The following is a 20866-nucleotide window of genomic DNA, read 5'->3' on the forward strand; positions in this document are numbered from 1 at the left end:
TGGCCCGTACTCTTCTCAACAGTCTCCCATTCTGTTTGTTTATGCTACATCACTCTTCAGTGGCATATTGATTGTCCAAGCTAAGAGAATACCTTTCCTAAAATCAATGAAAGACATCCCAGCATGTAGTCTTTGGATTTCTTTGTCTTTATTTGATCACATTTATCTTCCTAATAAAGCTAGATAAATAAATAAATAAAAGAAGAAAAAGAGCAAGACATTTATATTTTTAACATCTAACTAACACTGGTCTTATCTATTTGTGCTCGTCACAGTGAGCCAAGTTTGTCTCTGAACTTTCCCCTCGATATGCTTTGCAGATACAGATAAGACAAAACAGCAAACGGACAACGACCCAATTTCAGTCAATGAGAGGTCACTTGAGAGGATCGTCATGGTGCAAGCTTTTCAGCACACCACAAGAATGTTAGAAGTGACATTTTAAAGAAGATTAATACCTGTTGAGTGGCTCGAGAGCACAAAAACAAAAGCTTTCAAACAATAGTGAGAAGGAAAAGAATTGGACCCACACACGGGAGACTTGTGAGGGATGAGAACTAAGCCGAATGCATGACCTGGAAGTTAAAATTGACACTGCTGGAGCTTTGCATATCTCAGAAACCCTTCACAGAGTCCAGAGACCATGAAGCTTACTGGGGCTATCCTTAAACTGGAGTGCACTCATGGCAGCACAGAGACTAAACTGTTAAACAACATGATGCTGGTTCCTCTACGAGCAAATAAAACAGGTATGATGAACTTTCACCTAAATTGCTCTTGATTACAAGTATAGATCTTCAGAGTGTTGTCTATCGTCACACCAAAAGATACCGAAACTGCATAACTGATTATTAAAAAGAGATCTGCTTTGAAAATACATCACTTTAGGGATCTAGTTTTTTTTATTATTAATTAGTCTACTTGGGTCCAGCTAACCTTATTTTAATACTCGAAATTATGTCCAAGTGTGAAATGCCAGAGTTTCACAGGGTCCAAGGTCCAAGTCCACAGTCCATATTGGGCATTGTTGCATAAAAATGTTTATGTATAAGGCATAAATTATTAAAATAGTTGCAGATTACTTTTTCCATAGGTCTACATCAGTTTACATTCTGATCTAATGTCATTCTAATTAGGACTCTGTTGAGCTGAATCAGCCTCTTTCCTTGCCAATTTAAATGAAGAAGCTTTACTACTAGGCTGCTCTTTAAATCCAGATAACTGCGAGGCAAATGTATTCTAATCTCTTAATTCAATCTAGCTGATCTTTGGCCACAGAAAGCATTTCCTTGTTAAATTGAAAATCCCTAGCTGCTTCATCTGCCTAAACTAAGTGTGCAATTTACAGACATTATAGCTGGGGGCATGTAAAATATGTGCATTAGTGCAGGAATATTACACCAAGACAGCATATTTGATGGTCAGTGCTTTTAAAGCGAGACAGTCCTGCAACAATAGGGGTAAGATGCAGTTTAGAGCAACACGGTGGGAGACTGAGTGCCCAGTGTAAAATTAGCCAGAGGAGAGTAGTGGACTTTGGTTCTTAACTGGCTTCTAAGCTGCTTTAATTAAATGGGGAATTACCTTTTACTCATGGGTACAGTGTTCCTTAGGGGTCCATGCCATTCATATACAGCTGATATCATTACCTATAACCCTGCTTTTATTATCCTCACACTGTTCCTGACAGAGCTATGAAGCAGTGCGAAGATGATTCTGAGGGGTTCAAAAGTGCATGATCAGCACCTTTCTGCTAATTCATCTCTGTGTACAAGGGTATTTATTTTCACAGAGGTGAAATACGATTCATTACGTTTTTCTGTTAATGGGTTAGATGGAAGTGTAACATAATTAGAATGCAGAGTACAGTTACAACTTAAATAGATGGTAATCAGAAGCTACAATCCTAAAATGAATCAAGGATGAGCTGATCGGAGTTGGTCGAAATATTCTACGTGACCTCATAAAATACTTTTTGGCAGAATTCAAGACTTGGTTAGCTAATTGTGACAAAAAATATCACATACATGTCTAATATGAAAAGATAATGAAATGGTGATATTTGTGACAGCGTGAAGAAGATGATAGCCATAAACACACAACCACACTAATGCTTGTTTTCCAGACTGCTTCTTGTTTATTACATACTTACTCACCTTACACCAGCCAGTTGGATGGTGACTGTTTTATCACATGTAGCCTGCCCTCAGTCACAATTTGAGTTAAAACGCAAATGAAAACAGAAGCTCAGAGACAGGAAAAGCCTCTCCAACTTATAACACTGCTTCTCAAAAAATGCCTTAAAGGTACATTCTGCAATCCTGACTCTTGCACAATTTATATCCAAGAGGTCAAAGGTGAGGCCTGGACAGACATGGAGGTGAAATGCGACATAACAGTGTGGTAGACACAAGGTGGTAATTGTAGTTTTCACTCTAATGTAATGGGGGAAGAAAGGTCAAGGCAAAATTGGGTTTTCTGTCTTTCCAAGTAAAACATCTCTATTGGTAACTCACTCACAACAGCATTTTTTGAATGTAGCTTTCATTCACAGATTTACATGCAACAATAATGTAATGCAGTAATAAGTGGTTTAACATGCTTTAAGCTGGAACATTTAGATTCAGGTGAAAACATTATATTAGTAACCCACCACTGAAAACAAGATCATAACAGATCCTCTTTATCACATCACACGTTTGTTCCTATCAAAGTGGAGGTTCTTTGGAGTATGGCCATCTTTCTGTTTGTGTTGTTTAGAAGCAGCTCAGAGATATTTACTTATTCATTTGTGACCAGCTAAAAAGGTTCATACAAAATCCCACTTTCTTACACAGCTATTCAAACCTTTCCTCGCAGGCATATTATCTGAATATTTTCTGCTGTCCCTTAGGTTCACTAGGGTCAGCATCCTCCTCATCTCTGTCAGGGACTGATGGCGCGAAGACTCAATGCTCCATATGTGCAGACAGGGCCACAGGTAAACATTATGGTGCACCCAGTTGCGATGGCTGCAAGGGCTTCTTCAGGAGGAGCATTCGCAACAACCACACTTACAGCTGTAGGTGAGTATTATCATAGGGCCAGCTGATTGCTGTACGAAGCATAACAATCTTTCTATACCGAAAAAATCACCAATATATTAAAATGAAGTCTTTGTGACACATGGTTTAACATACTTTGAGCTATAACATTTATATTCAGAAAGTACATAACTAGCAAATTCCAAAAAATGAATAATGGAGCCTTACTTGACCTCTGCTGCTCACTCTAAAGCTGCAGATTAACCATTCAGTGCAACATTAGCGGCGTAAATTCTCTGAAACTCTGACTGAACTGTTTGCGGTTGAGATGAAGCTCTTATACATTACGATGCATTCATTTCAGGTTCGACAGGCAATGCATTGTGGACAAAGACAAAAGGAACCAATGCCGCTACTGCAGGCTACGAAAGTGTTTCAAGGCCGGAATGAGAAAGGAAGGTTAGAGTTAAGATTTTCTTTTTTGTGTAATACAACTTTCTCTTAGTCTTTAATTTGAGAAAAAAAATGCACTTAGTTATAACAACCTACACAAAAGGTTCAGCTATATCGTATTGAGAATATTCAGGACCTCACATTTTGCTCTGTATTTTTACATTTAAACCTGTCTACTTCAATGAAAAATAAAACAATCAATATCACTTCATCAATACAGCGGAGCGGAAAAAAAATCTTTCTTGAGAAACAGTGAACGTATCAGTGTCAATTTCCAGGTGTGTTTACGTGGACTGTGTCTATCGTTGGCTTTATCTTTTATCGACTCCTACTGAGAAGCAAGGAGAAAGCGCTGCAATCAAAGGAGCCTCGTTTCACATGAATAATTAACACGGCTGAGCATGGCCAAATATTTGCTCTCCATTTTTCTGGACAGCAGTTGCTCACAACCCTTTGAAGTCATGGCCAGCGGTACGCTTTTAAACGTGTACTTCATTAATTTGCCTGATTTGCATAACATGTTCTAATAACACTTTCAAGTCCAGCTGTAGTGGGAACGGATAAGTAAAATATTGAACAAGTCTCCAGTATCGTGTTATTTTGTACTTGACCTCCGAGGAAGCCGTGTAACTGTTTACTCCAAAACTAAACTTAATTTATGTTCCACAGAAGGCTCATTTGTGACATTGTCATGCAGCGCCATGTCAGTGAAGTACAGAGGGACCCTGCCGGTGCTGCTGCTGCTCCTTTTCCTCCTTTAGTTTGATTAATGTGCTCCAGATTGGTTGCTGAGAGGACACCTCTGATGACTGATTACTCTGACACTTGGTTGTGTTGTCTGACTTTGTAGAGCCATTTTAGAATTAGTCTAAGGCCATCCAGATTGCCGTGTTTCTAATGACACTTGCGGATGGGTCAACAACATGTGATGCCATCTTCCCTTCAAAATATAATCTTAATCAGCAAGCGCCCAAGCCTCCACATCAACTGTTACTGTCAGTAGCAAATGTAAGAAGCTGTCAAAAACAAAATGTCACATTAAAGCACATCAAACTGAAAGTCTACACGGCTGGATTAAAATATTAACGTCTCCAGGTTTGTTTTACATTTAGATGTACTACATACTTCTTATCGGTTCCCCATACTTCCTCTACTGCAACTTTATACTTACCGGTGATAAACCTTGAGTAGGATGTTGCCAGCATTAGATGAAATATAATTGTGCACCCTTTCGTATCACATTTCATCATCCTCTCAGTCATTTCATATTAAAGAATGTAACATTTACTCACTCTATACTCCTTTAAATCCTGGAATAGATACACTTAAATATGCAAACAGAAGGAGACTTAAAGAGACTCCCGGAGAATTTTATTTTTATCCAATTTGTGCCACATTTCCTGAGTATGCAGCATTTGGCATGGCTAATATAGCCATAAACAGCAGCTTCAGTGTCACGGGGGATAGAGGGACTCTGTTGAGATGAAGAGTAGGGCATTTCTTTCGGGATGTATTTGCTGAGGAGGCGAGTAAAAAAAAAAACAGTCAAGTGCAGGGCTAATGTGCGGAGATGCCAAGAAGCTTGCCTGATGGTTCTTTCCTCTCTTTAATGTCTAGCTGTTCAGAATGAGAGAGACTGCATCAACAGTCAGAGAGCCAAGGAGCAGACAGTGGGCACTTTGTCCATCAGTGTGCTGCTGCAGGCAGAGACCACTGTTCAGCAGGTAACACGTTACTGGTCTTAGATGTTATGTTCTTTGGCAGAAATTAATCCTTTTTTAATGCGTATACCACTTCTTCTTTTTTTTTATCATTTTAGAAATAATTTAAATAAAGCTAAGAGATGGAAAATTCTAAGGTTACATGATTTGAATTAATTAATTTTGGTTCGCAGTAAGCCAAAAAGTTAACTGAATTTAACAGAAAAGGAAAATAGTTTTGGTCCTTAAGTCAAATAAATGCAAGACTGCAATCTTTCTGAGCAAAAAGATGTTAAAGCACACAGCTACTGAACAAAGTGATTCTTCTTAACTGCCCTGCACCTATGAACCGTCTTTTAACCTTACAGCAGTTACAGAAGGCATTTATTTGAAGGACCATTTGGGTGCATCTCATGACGGCCCACTCATGTGCATTTGCATGATATTTGAGCCGATGTGCTGTTTTTAAAACAGCAGTTGTCTAAATTCATTTTTTTAAAGTCTGTTATAATTGTTACACTTTAAATGGAGACTAATATCCAAATTGGATGAAGTGTGCAAAAAAAGACTGTTGTCGATTAACACTTCTTATACCTGTAATTTGTTAAGTGCTATGTAACAAACTGTGTTGACACAATGACTAATATGAAGAAGTAATGTGAAGTTACAAAGCATAAGACTCGGTGCGATTTAGCAGTTGTTATCAGGCAGGCTTTAAGCAAGTTTTAAGTAGCACAACATCACATCAGACAGTGTCTCTTTCACTTGTTGTACATGTAAGAAAATAGGATTTGGCATTGTCTGCTTTTACATAGTATAGTAAGAAAATCAGTAGGACACCATGTAAGACTGCAAGTGTTTGTTATCAGGGTTTACTGCAGCATAGAGAGACACAAATAAATCAGATGATTTATGGAAATGGATTGTTATGTGGTCAAACTGATGCATTAAAAAAAAAAAGAATGTTTGTGGTTTATCTCCTTAACCGCACACATACACTAAGGTTTACGTCCATGGTACCTGTGTTTTCTGTGAATTCAGATTATACTTTGTTTCTTTCAGTTCCCAGCACTTCTCTCTCCTAGGAGCCATGACATCACCACCAAGAAGACAGCAGGCGTGGGAGAGGTGTTCGAGTCCATGAAGCAGCAACTCCTCCTGCTGGTGGAATGGGCTAAACACATCCCAGAGTTTTGTAGCCTTCCAATAGATGACAGGGTACAAAGGGGAATGAACCTTTTATACTAAACAGCTAAGATATATCTGTCCATGCCAAGTTTGACTCTTTACATTATGTGAAACCCGTGTATGTGTGCTTGCAGGTAACCCTTCTACGAACCCACTCTGCAGAACATCTTATCTTAGGGGCAGCAAGACGCTCACTGCCTTATAATAATGTCATTCTTCTAGGTAGGACAGATGCGTCCTCTGTAGTATTTTGTGCATTGTAGCCTGAACTTCACACTTAAACTTCCTGGACATGAATGAATATCTTTTTCTTAATTGACTAGGTAATGACTTTGTGATCCCACTGAGAGGTGCAGAAGTAGAGATATCCAGAGTGGCATTCAGAATTCAAGAGGAGCTGGTCAAACCTCTCAGAGAGCTGGTCATCACAGACAAAGAGTTTGCTTGCCTCCGGACGATTGTCTTCTTTGCCCCAGGTTAGTTCAGTCAGCATGTGAGAAGGTGAATGAGGTTGATTTCTGTTTGCCCTTTTCTATTGCACTGAAAAAAGGTTGATTTTTTTAATGTTCTCTCTTGGTTTATTGTTCTTGCCAATTTCAGCTATAGTTTAGTCTGAGCGGTCTGAGTTCAGTACGTTTCAGAGAGATTTTCTAATATCAGGATGTGGTGGCGTTCTTGGCAGTCAGGCAGAGAGGCTGCCTGCTTAACTTCATTCCCCATTTACCTGTTGTGGTAGGGATAGACCGGAGGTCCAAAGGGCCTGAACTGGCAAACATATTCATCTCTGTCCAAGACAGAGATAAATATAATCAGTCATATTCTAGGTTTGATTTCAATTTTATCCACATATAGTTTGTTCAACACTTTGCTTATTTTTTCATTTGCACTTGAAACTGTATTTTTTTAACACTCCCATCACACCTTTCCCCTAATTATACAAAATTAGCCTTGTATAAGTAATCACATCTGTCAGATAGATAACACTCAACTGGAGAAAAAGTTTGTGAATTTGTTATATTTCTGCATAATTATGACCGAAAAACGTCAACAGACTCTCACACAAGTCCAACTAGCTTCAACTGTTATTGGGCTTCAGCACTTGAACACCATCCTGACATTTGTTGTCTTGCTGCACCACCTACTGTGCGTTGAGATTCAGTCCACAGACAGATATTTTCTGTAAAATAGTGACTGCATAACTCAGAATTCATTGCTGCATTAATTAAGGAGAGCTGTGCTGGCCCAGATACAGAAAGGCAGGCCTAATCAACAATGCTTTATAGATGGGATGGGTCTGTTTTTTCTTGCTTCAAACAGAATATTTCGTATTTACACTAAAAATTCATATTTTAGGTAATCTATCCACAAAAATTGTTTTAACAGGATTCTGGATTGTCTTCGTGATGATCAGTTGGGCAGTTCTTCTTTAGTGCATTTCATTCTGAGAGGATTGTTGATATTATTTTTATCATTGTCTTATTGTTTCTTTTCTTCTTTTATTTACACTTCCAACTTATGGTTACCCATGCCTAGATTAAACTTTACCAAAGTGCATTTATTTAAGTGGTTCCCTATTATATTTACATAGGACTTTCTTACCTTATATAATGCAGACTGTTCGGGACTGAAGAGTCCTCAGGTGGTTCGACATCTCCGTTTCCAGGCCCATCTTCTCTTAGAAGAAGCAACATGTGAGCAGCGGGGAAGGTTTGGGGAACTCCTGCTGATCCTGCCTCCCCTGCAGAGTGTGGCCTGGCAGATGGTTGAAACTCTTCACTTAGCACAGCTGCTTGGCGAGGCCAAAATGGACAGCCTGCTGCAGGAAATGTTGCTAGGGGAGGGAACCGAAACGGGACAAGGAGTCTGTACAGGTACAACAATCTGCTGCTGTATTTAGTTAAAGGGAATGTACAAGAAGTCTAAAGTGAGCTTCAACTGACATCAAAGTTGAAGCTGAGTCATTTCCAATACGCAGCAGTATATATTTACACTAACTTTGCTATTTTGTATTTTCAGTGTTTGTTTTCTGTCACTCTCAGTGTGTGCTTCAGTTTGTCCTGTTCCTGCAGGAAACGACCCTACTCAAGACCAGCAGAATGACCTGAATGCTTCACCTGCAACCTTCCCATCTGTGATCTGTCAGGCTTCAATGAGTGAGTATTGACTGATCAAACCATCACTGCTAATTTTAACAGCTTATTTGAGAAACTTTGATTTTGAAGCTACAGCTTTTTAGTAATGACGTAGCAGATTTTCCTACTTTTAGTGGTTTTACGACATCAGAAAAAGAAGTGTATTTACATCAGCATTTAATGGGTGACACTTGAAGCTGAAACGGAAAATAATTGATGTGCACTGAATCCTCGTGTGCCATTAAATTTGTGTATCTCACACAGCTCCTACAAGTGGCTTCCTTGCTGCCCACACAGACTGGCACTGAGGTGTACAGACATGGAAAATCTGCCAGTGTGCCCACAACATACCGAAGGCACCTGTCCACACCAAGAAACCCCTTGAAAAACAACCTAACCGAGGAAAATGGGCAATGTTACAAGTTCGAACCAGCAAACATCCTAATACTCACACTCAGCTATATACATACATAAGCTACATACATGCAATTATGAATCACTACTGAGAAAATAATGTTATTGTTATCTGAGAAACTACAAAAATAAAAAGTTTATATTTTATACAGGAACTCGTGAAAAATTGGAATAATGACATTCAACACTTTGCTAAAGAAAGCTAAGGCACACACTACAGTAAGTATGGTTAACTAATTGCTAACAAATGATAGAATAATACGTAGACAGCTGAAATGCAAAATCCATCATCTGTCAGCAGAGGGCACAAAAAGCCAGTGCTTGAACATATTAGCTGGAGCTGTGGGGCTATTGTTTTATCCCAAATCAAAGCCTTGACTAATGGTGTCAACAATTTGCTGCGGAAGTAATTAAAGGAGTGAAATCCCCACTGTCAAATCACTGCAAGGAGAGCAAAAGTAACAGAATATTGCCTAAAGGAAAATAAGAATATTTTAAATAAAAACGGTTAACACCATCAACCAGATACCTGTTGTACCTGTTCCCGAAAGAATTCACTTAGATGAGCAGTGAAGGTTGTTATTAGAAAGGTTTGATGTGATGAGTGATGAGGGCTCAACAGCACTGTCACAAAATTATGGTCTGCAACCCGTTTCTTCTTTCTTGCTACCCTTATTGTTTTGATATCTCTATCCCCTCAAAGAAATCCATCCTTTCCTCTACCATGGAGGCATGAACAGCAATACTCACAGCAGTATGTATAATCTAAACACAGTATTGACTGTTAGTTCCTTTGTCCTGAATATCTACCATATGTGCTTTCCTAAAAACTAAATACTTAGATGTTTTCTTTTAAGACAACATCAGGTCTGTGACATATTAGCCTATTCTTAACTAGTGGAAGAATCATCAGTTTTGGAAGAAGTATATAAAACAATATGTAACTTTAATGTGGTTTGGTGTAATTCGAGACAAAGAATTGCTTCTTCAGCAAAGACTCTGGAAATTTTCTGGAAGTTTCTATTTCCTTTACAGCAAATGCAGAACAGTGTTTGGCACAGAAAGTATGCCCCGACCACATGTTCGACGCAGAAGAAAAAGAACAAATACACCGAGAGAACTGTAAATTTACGATTCGAAGAAAAAAAAGACCTTTTTCTAACTTAAATAAATACATTTTCCTGCCTATTTATTTTAATGGTAGAGCACAGAAAATTAAAGGAAAGTTAAAGAAAGGGGGTTTTTTTGTGCCAAAATCACGTTCTGTCTAAAGAAAGACCTTTTTTTGATGAAACATAGCTGAATCAATAGATTGTGCGGTTGACTCTTTCTCTACTGCCCTGAAAAAACAACGAACAACTTTCAACTTTCCTCAAACTTTTCCTGAAGTTTAAAAAAGAATAATAGCAAACAACATGTAGTGATTACAAAATCTGAAGTTTCAAATCTATCTGTGTTGACCTACATTCACCAGTCAGCACGTGTGGGAGAATTGAGAAACAGTTTTATCATGTAAGGGAGGATATTTGGAAACAAAAAGACGAGTGGAAAAATCTCCAAATGGGCATTTCTTCTGAAAAACTTTCTGTGCAACAACACAACTCTTAAGTCAGACTCAGGTACTTTTAATGATATATGGTGCCAGCAGGACTGCTTCGCTGAATATAGTCTAAATAAACTTGAGTTTCCCAAATAGACTCTGTCACGGTGTTCATCTTTGAAGGGTTCAGGTTAGGGACTGTAATTACGCAATCATATCTATTTGAACTGACAAATAATTAGAACTGGATTGTTCACTTTTCACATACTCGCCCAGCACTGACTCTCACAGCCAATCAAACAGTTAATTAGGCTTTTAAAAGGGAACACAAGATAGCTGCCAAATTGGGGTCCTTGTCATACTCGGGTTTCATTGTCACTGTAAAAAGGTAAGCAATGACACTGCTGTGATGTCTTTTTACTTCCCAAGGGCCTGCTGTGAGGCAGTCTATTGATCTGACAAGCTCAGCAGAGAGCGAAGTGATGCTGAAGTGTTAAAAGCTGAATACTTGCTCTCAGTTGTCAGTGTCATCCCGTACATTCACAGTGGAGGGAGTCCACAGGCAGGTTTTTTTGTCTCTGCTAAATGTTCTTTTAAAAACAATATTTAACCTCTTTAGTTTCTACATCAAAGATCAGCTGTCTGCTTTTCATGTAGGAGAGTCACAAATTTGCTGGAGCTTCTTGGATTTCTGCTGTACAAATATTGTCCTGTGTTGAATCGCCCTCTTAAAGGGAATGAAGGGCTTAATTATGACACAGTAATATTTGGTTGTGCCAGGAAATCAGAAAAAAGAAGGGAAACGATAATATCATCAAACCAAGACATGTTAAAAATCATACCTTCAGCCATCCAAGTTCTAAAAAATTTTATTGAAACCACACGAATTTCCAAACTTTGATGACCTAAACCATTTGGAACAAAAGAACAGTATACAGAGTTAAGTAAGTTAAAGTAAGTTAAACTCAGATTTGTGAAAAAAAATAAAAGAAAGACTGAGAAACTCTTGTGGTAAACCCCATAGTTTAAAGACAAACACATGATTACAGATTGTTAATATTTTTAAAAGTTTCAAACTCCACAGATTGATGCTACATCTCCACCTCATGGTTGACATCCTTTGAGAATAACAGTACTACAGTAGCATTGATTTTCTGGAGGAACTCTGCATAATGACCAAGTGGTGGAGTTTGTGCAAAAGAAGAAACCATTAAAATTTGCAGTGGATACTATGCATCTTTTTAAAAATTAAAAATAAAAAACATTTGAAAATAGGGCATTTATTTTATTGGAAGATGTACTCATTTCTATCTTACTGGAGTTATATTTTGCTCAGTCAATGACATCAACAACCCATGTAAAAAAAAAAAAAAAAAGCTGCAAATGAAAAGCTTTGTTTCATCCATTGTAGTAAAGTTGCACAATGTTGGTCTACATAACAGTTTTGGGTGATATAGCTAAGAGACCAAGAACACATAAAAGAAACAAAACACAAATAGTGGATCAGCCACTATATTACTTAAAACACTAAGTACATACTTGTCAATTGTACATACATACTTGTACATACTTGTCAATTGCAGGTAGCAACACTTACTTTTTTGATAAAGCTTATACTTAAGACTAGATCTGTTGACCCTGAACAAACCCATAGTACTGCTGCACTAGGCTCTAGCTGCTGCAGGATTTCATGTAATATACTGTGATGCACTGCGCACTTCTTCTCCACTCACCTCCTTTCACTCCCTACATGTTTATATAGCTCTGCAGAATGTTGACTGTCTCCCTGCGCTTTTTCTTTCCTCGTGTCTTTCTTCTTTACTCTTTTCCCCTCACCCCTCAGCTGGTCATGGCAGATGGTTGCCTTGCCCTGATCCAGGTCCTACTGGAGTGTTTCCTTCTGTTAAAAGGGAGTTTTTCCTTCCCACTGTAGTAAAGTGCTTGCTCATAGAGGATAATTTAATTGTTGGGATTTTCTCCCAAACACTGTAAAGTACATCCATTACGCTAAGGTGACTGTTGATTTGATCTGTTGACCAGTGAGTTTCAGACCTGCTGCTGCTGCTCATACCCTGAAGATCACTTGTGTCATTTTCCATCTTACTAACTTCAAGCAACTAAAAAAAATCACCTTAACTTAAATAAAGCCTACACTATCGTTGCCTTACATTTCTATTTCTGTCTTGTACTGAAGTGTGCATTTGCCACTATTTCTAGACATTTGCCATTATTATGTTACCATTATGGATAACAGATAGTCTTCTTTGCTACAAATATTATTGCTTTTGCGTTACAGGTGGCAGAACTTCTACATATACATCCAAAAATAAACACTTCTGTTTCCCATTAAGGCAAAGCTGCATGTGTCTTTCTATCCAGACCAGTGGGTCCACCGCCCAGATGTTTTTTCTGCCCCCCTCAGGTAGGATGAACAGACAGCGGTCTTCTTTGTATTATGTGTTTGAAGCTTGAAAGTGTTCAACCTAAATATAGCTGTACAGACAGCTGCTCTTGCTCTAGTATGAATTTCAATCAGGGATCCTGAAGGAACAGGTAGAACTGAATGTTCACTTATGGGATAAATTATTCTGTTGTTCAAAAAAAAAAAAAACAACACTCTTGCTTTGAAGTAAAAGTGATTCCTGCTGCGTCCCTCTTGAAGGGAAAATGTTGTTTTCTTTCCATTTGTTTTGTTTTTTAACGCTTCTTTCTTTAAATTAAATCCAAACGAAAGAAAGGTTCATCCATCCCTGGAATGTAGCACTTATTGTTCTCAGGCTTGTATAGATAACCAAGGAAGGAAAAGAGGGATCTGGTCTGTTTTTAATACTCTTAGAAAGTTATATAACTATACTCTACTGCCCAGTAAACTTTAGATTATTTAACTAACGGAGACAGACAAAAATTGCAATGTCACCATAAATCCAGAGTTTAACGGTGTGCCACTCTTTGATCAGTCGTTTAAGTGCAACTATAAATGGGATGGATTCTTCCTAATGCTGCACGAGGTCTGTGGTTAGTGTATTTTGGAAAAAAAAATGTCCTCAAATCCACCTTATCTATACCATTTTGAGTCACGGCTCTGTGTTGAACGTGTAATTTTCACAAGGTTCTTAAAAATGACAAAGAAGGCTTGCTGGTCCAAAATTCACAATAATAGAAATGAAGGAAGCATGACTGCTGACACCACAGTACAATGGATTTAAAGACTGCCCAAAAACGTGTTTGTTCTGTAGAAGTTATGGAACACAGGCCACCACATGCTTTCTCTGAAAGATTGATGATTTATGTAGTTTTGATAACCTGAGAAAAGGTCACTTTAAATAACTACTCACAGCAAAGGTCCAGATCCACACTCTTCTAGATTTCCCCTCCAGGCTAAAAACTTGACAACAGCCACACAGATGGAAGTCTCATAGTCCTGAGCAACTGAGAAAATCATTCATCTACACAAAGGCGTTCTCCAAAAACTCAGTGTGTCTGCTATTTATTAGACAATATAGATCATCAGAGGCCAATGGACAAAAAGATAATAACATACAAAGCAATAAAACTGGCCTTTCCCACTTACATATATGAATTTCAAGATTGTTATAGCACCTTTATCTAGTTTTCTCATGTGAAACAGTGCGTGTAAAACACTCTTTTTCTCTTTTATACCGATTGTAAAATACTTCCTTTGAAATAGATGCTATAAACATACCCAGTCTGTCTAATGACCTTACCTTACCTAAATAAAATGTGAAATACTACATACCTAAAATGTAGAACAACAACTACAGAACTCATAAACAGCCATGTGTAAACCCTTACAGGGAATTATTAATTCTATCATGAATACACGACAAACTGCATAAACAAAAGGTGAACTCTGTTGTGTTTATACCCAGTTAATTACAACATATTACACTGATATTCCTGTTCAAATTTATGAGGCACAGTACTTGCAGAAGGCAGCACTTACTTGTGTTGCCTTTGAGCCCTGAATGAATGCTTGTTTAGCACATTTTCAGTATAAACTGGCTGCTACTTCTGTGTTGACCTGCATGGTTTGTTTGGCCAGGGGAATTCTGGGCAAAGGAGTTCAGACTGCGAGGGGTGACGTGGGGACGCAGGAACAGCTGTGTTTGCTAGGACAAGGCAGAGACATGTGTTTGGTTTCTCCTCTGTGTACTTCCCAAGAGCTCCACAATAGTGAAGTTTGGCCACTTGAATAAAATGCACATCCAAATTAGGGCAATCCACATAGTACACACAAAAATACAAAGAGAAAGACTTGCGATGGAGTAAAAAAACGTAGAAGCTGAAAGCTGGGTGAGGAGCAACACGACTGGCTGTTGGCCACTGTTGCAGGCAATCCTTGAAATCCCCTGCTTACACAGTAAGAACCAAAACTGCAACATAGGCTCATAATTTGGGTTTTTCCACTGTGAAGAAGGACACAGAAGCACAGGTCTGATCGTTCACGTGTTCTTTGTTGAGTAATGTCTTCCATGGTGTGCATTAGTTTCCAGTAATCAGTGTATCATATCGATGTACTTATATCTTGGTTTAAGAATCTGGTTACTGACAGCTGACGTCTTGAAAGTCAGATGTGACACAGCAAGGATTAACATTTTTATGGTTATGTACCGACTCAAGAACAGCTGTGTTCTCGGGAAGAAAGCACAGCCATGTTTTGTTTTTTTTGTCTTCATACCTTCCGAGAGCACTACAGCGAGAGAGAGAGACAGTGGGAGGGCACTGAAGTTGTGCAACAGACTTTAACAAGTGCACGTTGGATAGAGCGTCAATGTCTGTCCAACGTGCGCATTTGTGATGCATTTAGTAACCCCTCGGAGGCTGGGTTTTTCAAGTGCAAAGAAGCAAGTGCAACATGTGCAACAAATTATTAAAACCATTGCAAAGTGTGTGTGTGTGTGTGTGTGTGTGTGTGTGTGTGTGTGTGTGTGTGTGTGTGTGTGTGTGTGTGTGTGTGTGTGTGTGTGTGTGTCTTCAATTATAACTTACTACTGGGTCATTGTGTCTCAGATAAATCAAACCTAACTGGCTTTTGCAATTTGATGTTTTTTATTAATGTGTGCTCAAATAGGGGACTTTGCAGGAGTGCTGGACTTTTTTCAATTTCTTAACAAGCAAGTAGTCCAACAAATTTTGCTGTTTCTGTCCCAAATTACGGATCTTGATTAATTTTGATGGTAAGAAGGACCGGTGAAAATTTCAGGCTTTTATCCTAATATTCTGTGAGATATTAATGTTCAAACATTGCTGCAAAAAGTGACCATTTTTCAAAAAAATATATCTTGAAAAGTGGTTGATATATGAAGCTAATATTTCACAGCATATATTATATATGTTCAAACACTGTGCCGTAAACTTTGGAGATAGGTGAGCAGGAAGTGCTCTGAAAATTGGCTGATTTGAGATGAATTACCCTGTTAGGATCTATTAGTGAGCCATTCATGTGTTATTTATGCGTCTAGACTTTATGATGCTTCATGTGATGCAATTCACATACAGGATCCAGCAACTTCACTGCTTGTTTGCCTGCATGATGTCTGTTCTCCATCTGTATGCCTGATGACTTTAATCCTTTCTGTCATAACTGACTTTCAAGACACCACTGCCAGTGACCAGATTGGAAGCCTTCTTAATCCAAGACATAAATTTACATGAAACACTCATTTGTTGGATCTAATTCACATTCTGAAAGACATTACAATAAGTACTAAAAGACAGATCTTCAGAAATGTGTTCGTTTATACAGTTAAAATGTTGGGTAGTAATAAATTAAGGCAAACGATTAAAGTTTCTGTGAAAGTTTCTTTGCCTTCCTGTAGCAAATATCCTGCAATAACCTTTAAATCTAGTTCACCTCTGATACCTCTTTCCCTAAACAAATATGCACAGTGTAAAACTTGATTCCACGACCTGCTTCCTTTCAGCCTGAAGCCAGCCTGAGATTTACCAATGATTTTTGGACACATAACAAGGAAAATAGAAGAAAAGCAAGACATTATAAACTGCAGCACACTTCGTCTCAGTCCTCTCTGGCACTTTTTCTGAACTCAGAGCAACATCTGGCTCAAACCTGGAACCACGTCTCTAACCTTTTAAAAGACAGCAAGTTTTCTAGTGATATAAATAATACAAAATGAGGTCCATTCAAGATTTATCTGTTCACGCTACTTTTGTGAAAGTGTTAATATTGTAAGATTCAATCACCTGGTAAATATTAACATCACAAATGGGGAAAGTGCACTTTTTGGTACATAATGTGCCACATAAGGAAGAAAAGGACATTTTGTCTTGTGTGGAATTTCCACAAAACCAAGTGTTTTGTAAGATGTATGTTTTCCATGTGGCTCTCAAGCTGGGGACCATCCAACAGCTTAAGCTGTCAGAAGAGTCATCATCTGTGTCTCCTGTTCAAACACATTTTATTGTCGTGCGGTGAAATCATATTTGTTTAACGACTGCTCTGCTTAGATTGGGTGTATATTATTATTGCTTTTTCATTTTGTTTTGAATTAAGGCCAGTGTTTCGACTGACTTTCTGAACAATTTGTTTTTATATTTATTTGAGAAGGCAGTAGCGCCCGTGCTGCAAAAGGGACTTTAAAAAGTCTTTTACAATTCAAATTAAGTCATCTAAAAGCATACAGGGTAAAATTATTGTAGTATTTTAAGCAGAAATTCCTAATTAAGCACTGAGGAGGCAAAAAAGCAACATGTTATGAAACCATTTTTATTGTCTACTTTACATAATACACTTAGGAGAAAGGGTGGGTGGGGGTTGGACTGCGATAGATGCATAGCTGTAAATAAAAGCTATCTGCGTTTTCCTGGAATTAAGTACAGCTGTGCGGCAATGGAAAGGAAACTGCACGAAGACGATGAGAGACACTGAATAACACAGACAAAGTGGGACAACGTAAGCAGAAAAATGTGTTTGTCATCTGTGACATAAATTAGCATGTGTGTGGCTAAAATGCTTGTTTTGGATTTTTTTATTAGTTTTCCGCAGTTTTAACTATTTATCTCTGGTACATTTAGTGCCAAGGGTTGATATGAATAACAAGACAAAGCTAAAAACCTGTTTGCAGACAGAGTAGTTAATAAAAGTGTGCAGAAAATTAAGCACACATGTTACTCAGAAACAGAGGTGTGCTATAAATTAGAAGTACCCAAAGGTTTGTTTCCTTTTTCAAACTTGCATCCAGCTTAATGGTTACCTAAGAGGATTTGAGATTAAACAAGTTTAAAAAGACAACTTTTTGAGCTCCCAGATGACATGACTCATTTCTACCTTTATGTTTGTCCAAGGCCATTTTGGACAATAAGTTAAATCTGGAGAAATCGTTTGGAATTCGGAGCAAAATATAGTGCAAAACTATGAACATGAACATTTTTGACCAGTATGCTCCAGCAAGAAGCAGCACAATAGAGTCAGTCGCCTTAAGGCGCTTTAAAAGGTACAGTGATGTCCAAAATTTATTGGACAAATAAATGTTTGTAGTTTTACTTCTATACACCAACACAGTGGATTTTAAATCAAATAATCAATCTTATTTTTATTTTATAGATTTTCACTGCAGTTTTAAATATGAAGCCCACAGAGGTGTACGAGTGAGGGAGGCCATCATTAGTCTAAATAAATGAATCAATAAATTGACCCTAAAGGCAGCGAAAACTTGGGAAGTGTCCAAAAATCTGATATTATACATTCCTAAAAACAATGAATGCAACAGCCAGCAACACCAGCAGGTCTGAAAGACCAAAGAAGACTGAGCTGAAGAGCACGATGAGAGCATTTTTTTTTGGGATGGTTAAGAAAAGCTATTTCACAACATTTAAACAATCACAAGGAGGTCGGCATAACAAAGTCGACAATCACAGGAAGCTTTCATTACTGTAAATACAGAGGGTTTACATGAAGGTGCAAAACACTCAAAAACAAGGCCAAATTAGACTTTGCCAGAAAACATCTAAGAGCCTGCACTGTTCTTGGACAGATGGAACCAATATTAACTTGTACCAGAAGGATGGGAGGAGAAAAGTGCTCATGATCTGAAGCATGCCGCATGTCAAACATGCACATGTTTGGTTGGCAGTGGAACATCACCACTAGTTTTTATGGAAGCAGCAAGATGAACTGGGAAGTGTACAGGGCTGTGTGTATAAAAATGTCTGTAATTTCTAAACAGTTCATGCAGAATTTTTATAAAATCATTAAAACTGAAAGTCTGCAAGACAATCATATCTTGATTGTTTGACTTAAAAGCTACTATGTACAGAGGGAAAATTACAAAACAATCTATGTTGTCCAATAAATTATAGATCTAATTGCAAGAGGCAGAGACTGGACTTCCTCCAGAGTCGGGGCATTGGTGGTGGTAGAACAAAAATGAGGAGATGGCTTATAGAAACTTTGAAAACATGTAACTTAAAGAGGAGAGGCTCAAAGAACAGGAGCAGATAAATTATGGGACAATAACAGCCATACTAAAAACAGAAAGAAATGTATCTGACAGTGTTTGAAAATTAGATGAAGAACAGCAAGCATGGCCTATATTTCCACTTTGTTTATAAACTCTTATCACTGTGACTACAGTCTCGTGAGGCTTCTGGTCATCATCTTTAAGGACATACCCATGTTCTTCTGGGCAGTGGTGTCCAAGTGCAACAAACACACTCTGCAGCTGGGGATTAATTATTTCTCATCCTTCAGATTTCTCAGCCTGCCAACTTTTTCAATTTTTTTAATTATTATTTTTTGTATGTGTGTGTGGTTTTTTTTTTATTTACGCCATCACTGCCCTAAAGTTCACGTCTACCCCCAGAATCTGGAGAACTACGTCTTTTCCTACATGATTCACTGAATCTAGAAAGTAAAAACTGCACATAGAGGAATCATCATAACCTCAACCCTGAAATATTTTCCATATAAGAAATAGAACCAGTGTTTGTTATGCATTCAGCTTAATGGGTTTTTTGTTTGTTTGATAGTTATAATTAATTCACATAGACATAGACTTAGGTGAATTTTGTGTTTTGAAAAACTAAATATACAGCATAAACCTCCCCAAAGATGCAAGTCATGAGTTCCAGCAAAGCACCTCAGCCCACGCTTATCAAATCAGTGAAGCTGATGTGCGTTGTCAGGATTGTGTTGCATTTTCATCTGCAGATTTTTCTCCTTTTAATGTTTTTCACTCACTCCAAACAGTACTGTTCTACTTTGACCACCAGTCCCAAAATACAACTCCTGGCTTTGGAATTTTTTAGTAAGTTCATTCCCAAAACCCCACTATCTCCCTACGTATGGTTGTCTCAACACCCATACGTAGTTCACTTGCAAACAGAGCAATGAACCTGCTATAATAATTTGTGACCATAAAATACAGAACAGAAAAAAGAAACATTTCTGGTTTGTGTTTTATACCACGATAACATAATGGAGGACTCTCGTGCATGTTAAGTAAAGTCCAGAGACAACTAGAGAAAACATTCCTATAGAGTGAAAACTGTTCAAACAAAATCGTGCATAATTACACAAAGCAAAGCAAATCCAACATACATTCATCAAGCTGTCTGAAGCCAATGTGTAATACTGAAGTATAAGCTAAAAATAGAAAACATACAGAAATTATTTTCCAGTGACCCCCAAACTAGAACAGGAGAATTTTACAGTCTATAACAAAATGAGATAATTCTTAAATACACTACTAACAAAAAAATAATAATTTCTTTGCAGCACCCTACAATCATGGAAAAGGCCACCAATGAGCAACACGGCCTTTTCTGTCTGGGAACCCAACCTTTCCCAGAACCCCATACAGTACCACTGGGCACGAGGCAGCTTAGAAGGGATTTTCAGAGTCTAATATAATAAACTCACTACCACAAGCTGGGACCTGGACAGTGAGGCCTCGGCTGACATTTGTCTTGGCATGAATAGACGCTGCCAACATTAGCGCAAACTGCCTGCTGACATCAGTTACATGGGAAAAGTGGCCTCAGGGCTTTCTCTGAGATGCTGTTGATTCCGCTCTGTGCAAACCACTATTAATGAAGCTGGACTGGCATTAGAGTTATTTACAATGTTGCAGCACTGGAGGATTTACATGCATCATAAGTGACTGACTCTCGTAGTGTTAGGCCTAGTTAGAGGTAAAACTCATGCTGTATATAGCATAGAAAACAAAGGATAGTGTAGTGTTTTGCACATTAGCCTGATTAAACAAAAGATAGCTGGTTTGAGGCCAGGATAAGACACAAATCCTTAAAAATACATAAATAACTGCGAAATCAAATATGTGTGTAAATAGTGTCTCTGTATGTTGCTATTGACTTGTGTGGTGGAGGTCTGAGCAGTTTGTTCTCAGTGTGCCATATCTGGAGTAGAAACTTGAT

At 38.2% G+C, this 20866-nt stretch overlaps 1 protein-coding gene across 1 annotated transcript; it reads left to right on the forward strand.

The window, feature by feature from the left end:
* Positions 1 to 380: 380 nt before the first annotated feature.
* On the forward strand, positions 381 to 12800 carry hnf4b (hepatic nuclear factor 4, beta). The gene is made up of 10 exons (XM_031758082.2): positions 381 to 749; positions 2894 to 3065; positions 3388 to 3482; positions 5094 to 5200; positions 6239 to 6394; positions 6499 to 6586; positions 6688 to 6840; positions 7978 to 8235; positions 8434 to 8517; positions 8761 to 12800. The coding sequence occupies exons 1-10, from the start codon at positions 644 to 646 to the stop codon at positions 8802 to 8804; spliced, it is 1263 nt and encodes a 420-aa protein (XP_031613942.1). The 5' UTR covers positions 381 to 643; the 3' UTR covers positions 8805 to 12800.
* The last annotated feature ends 8066 nt before the right edge of the window (positions 12801 to 20866 follow it).

This window comes from Oreochromis aureus, linkage group 1 (genome assembly GCF_013358895.1).
Source record: "Oreochromis aureus strain Israel breed Guangdong linkage group 1, ZZ_aureus, whole genome shotgun sequence".
NCBI classification, from domain to species: Eukaryota; Metazoa; Chordata; class Actinopteri; order Cichliformes; family Cichlidae; genus Oreochromis; species Oreochromis aureus.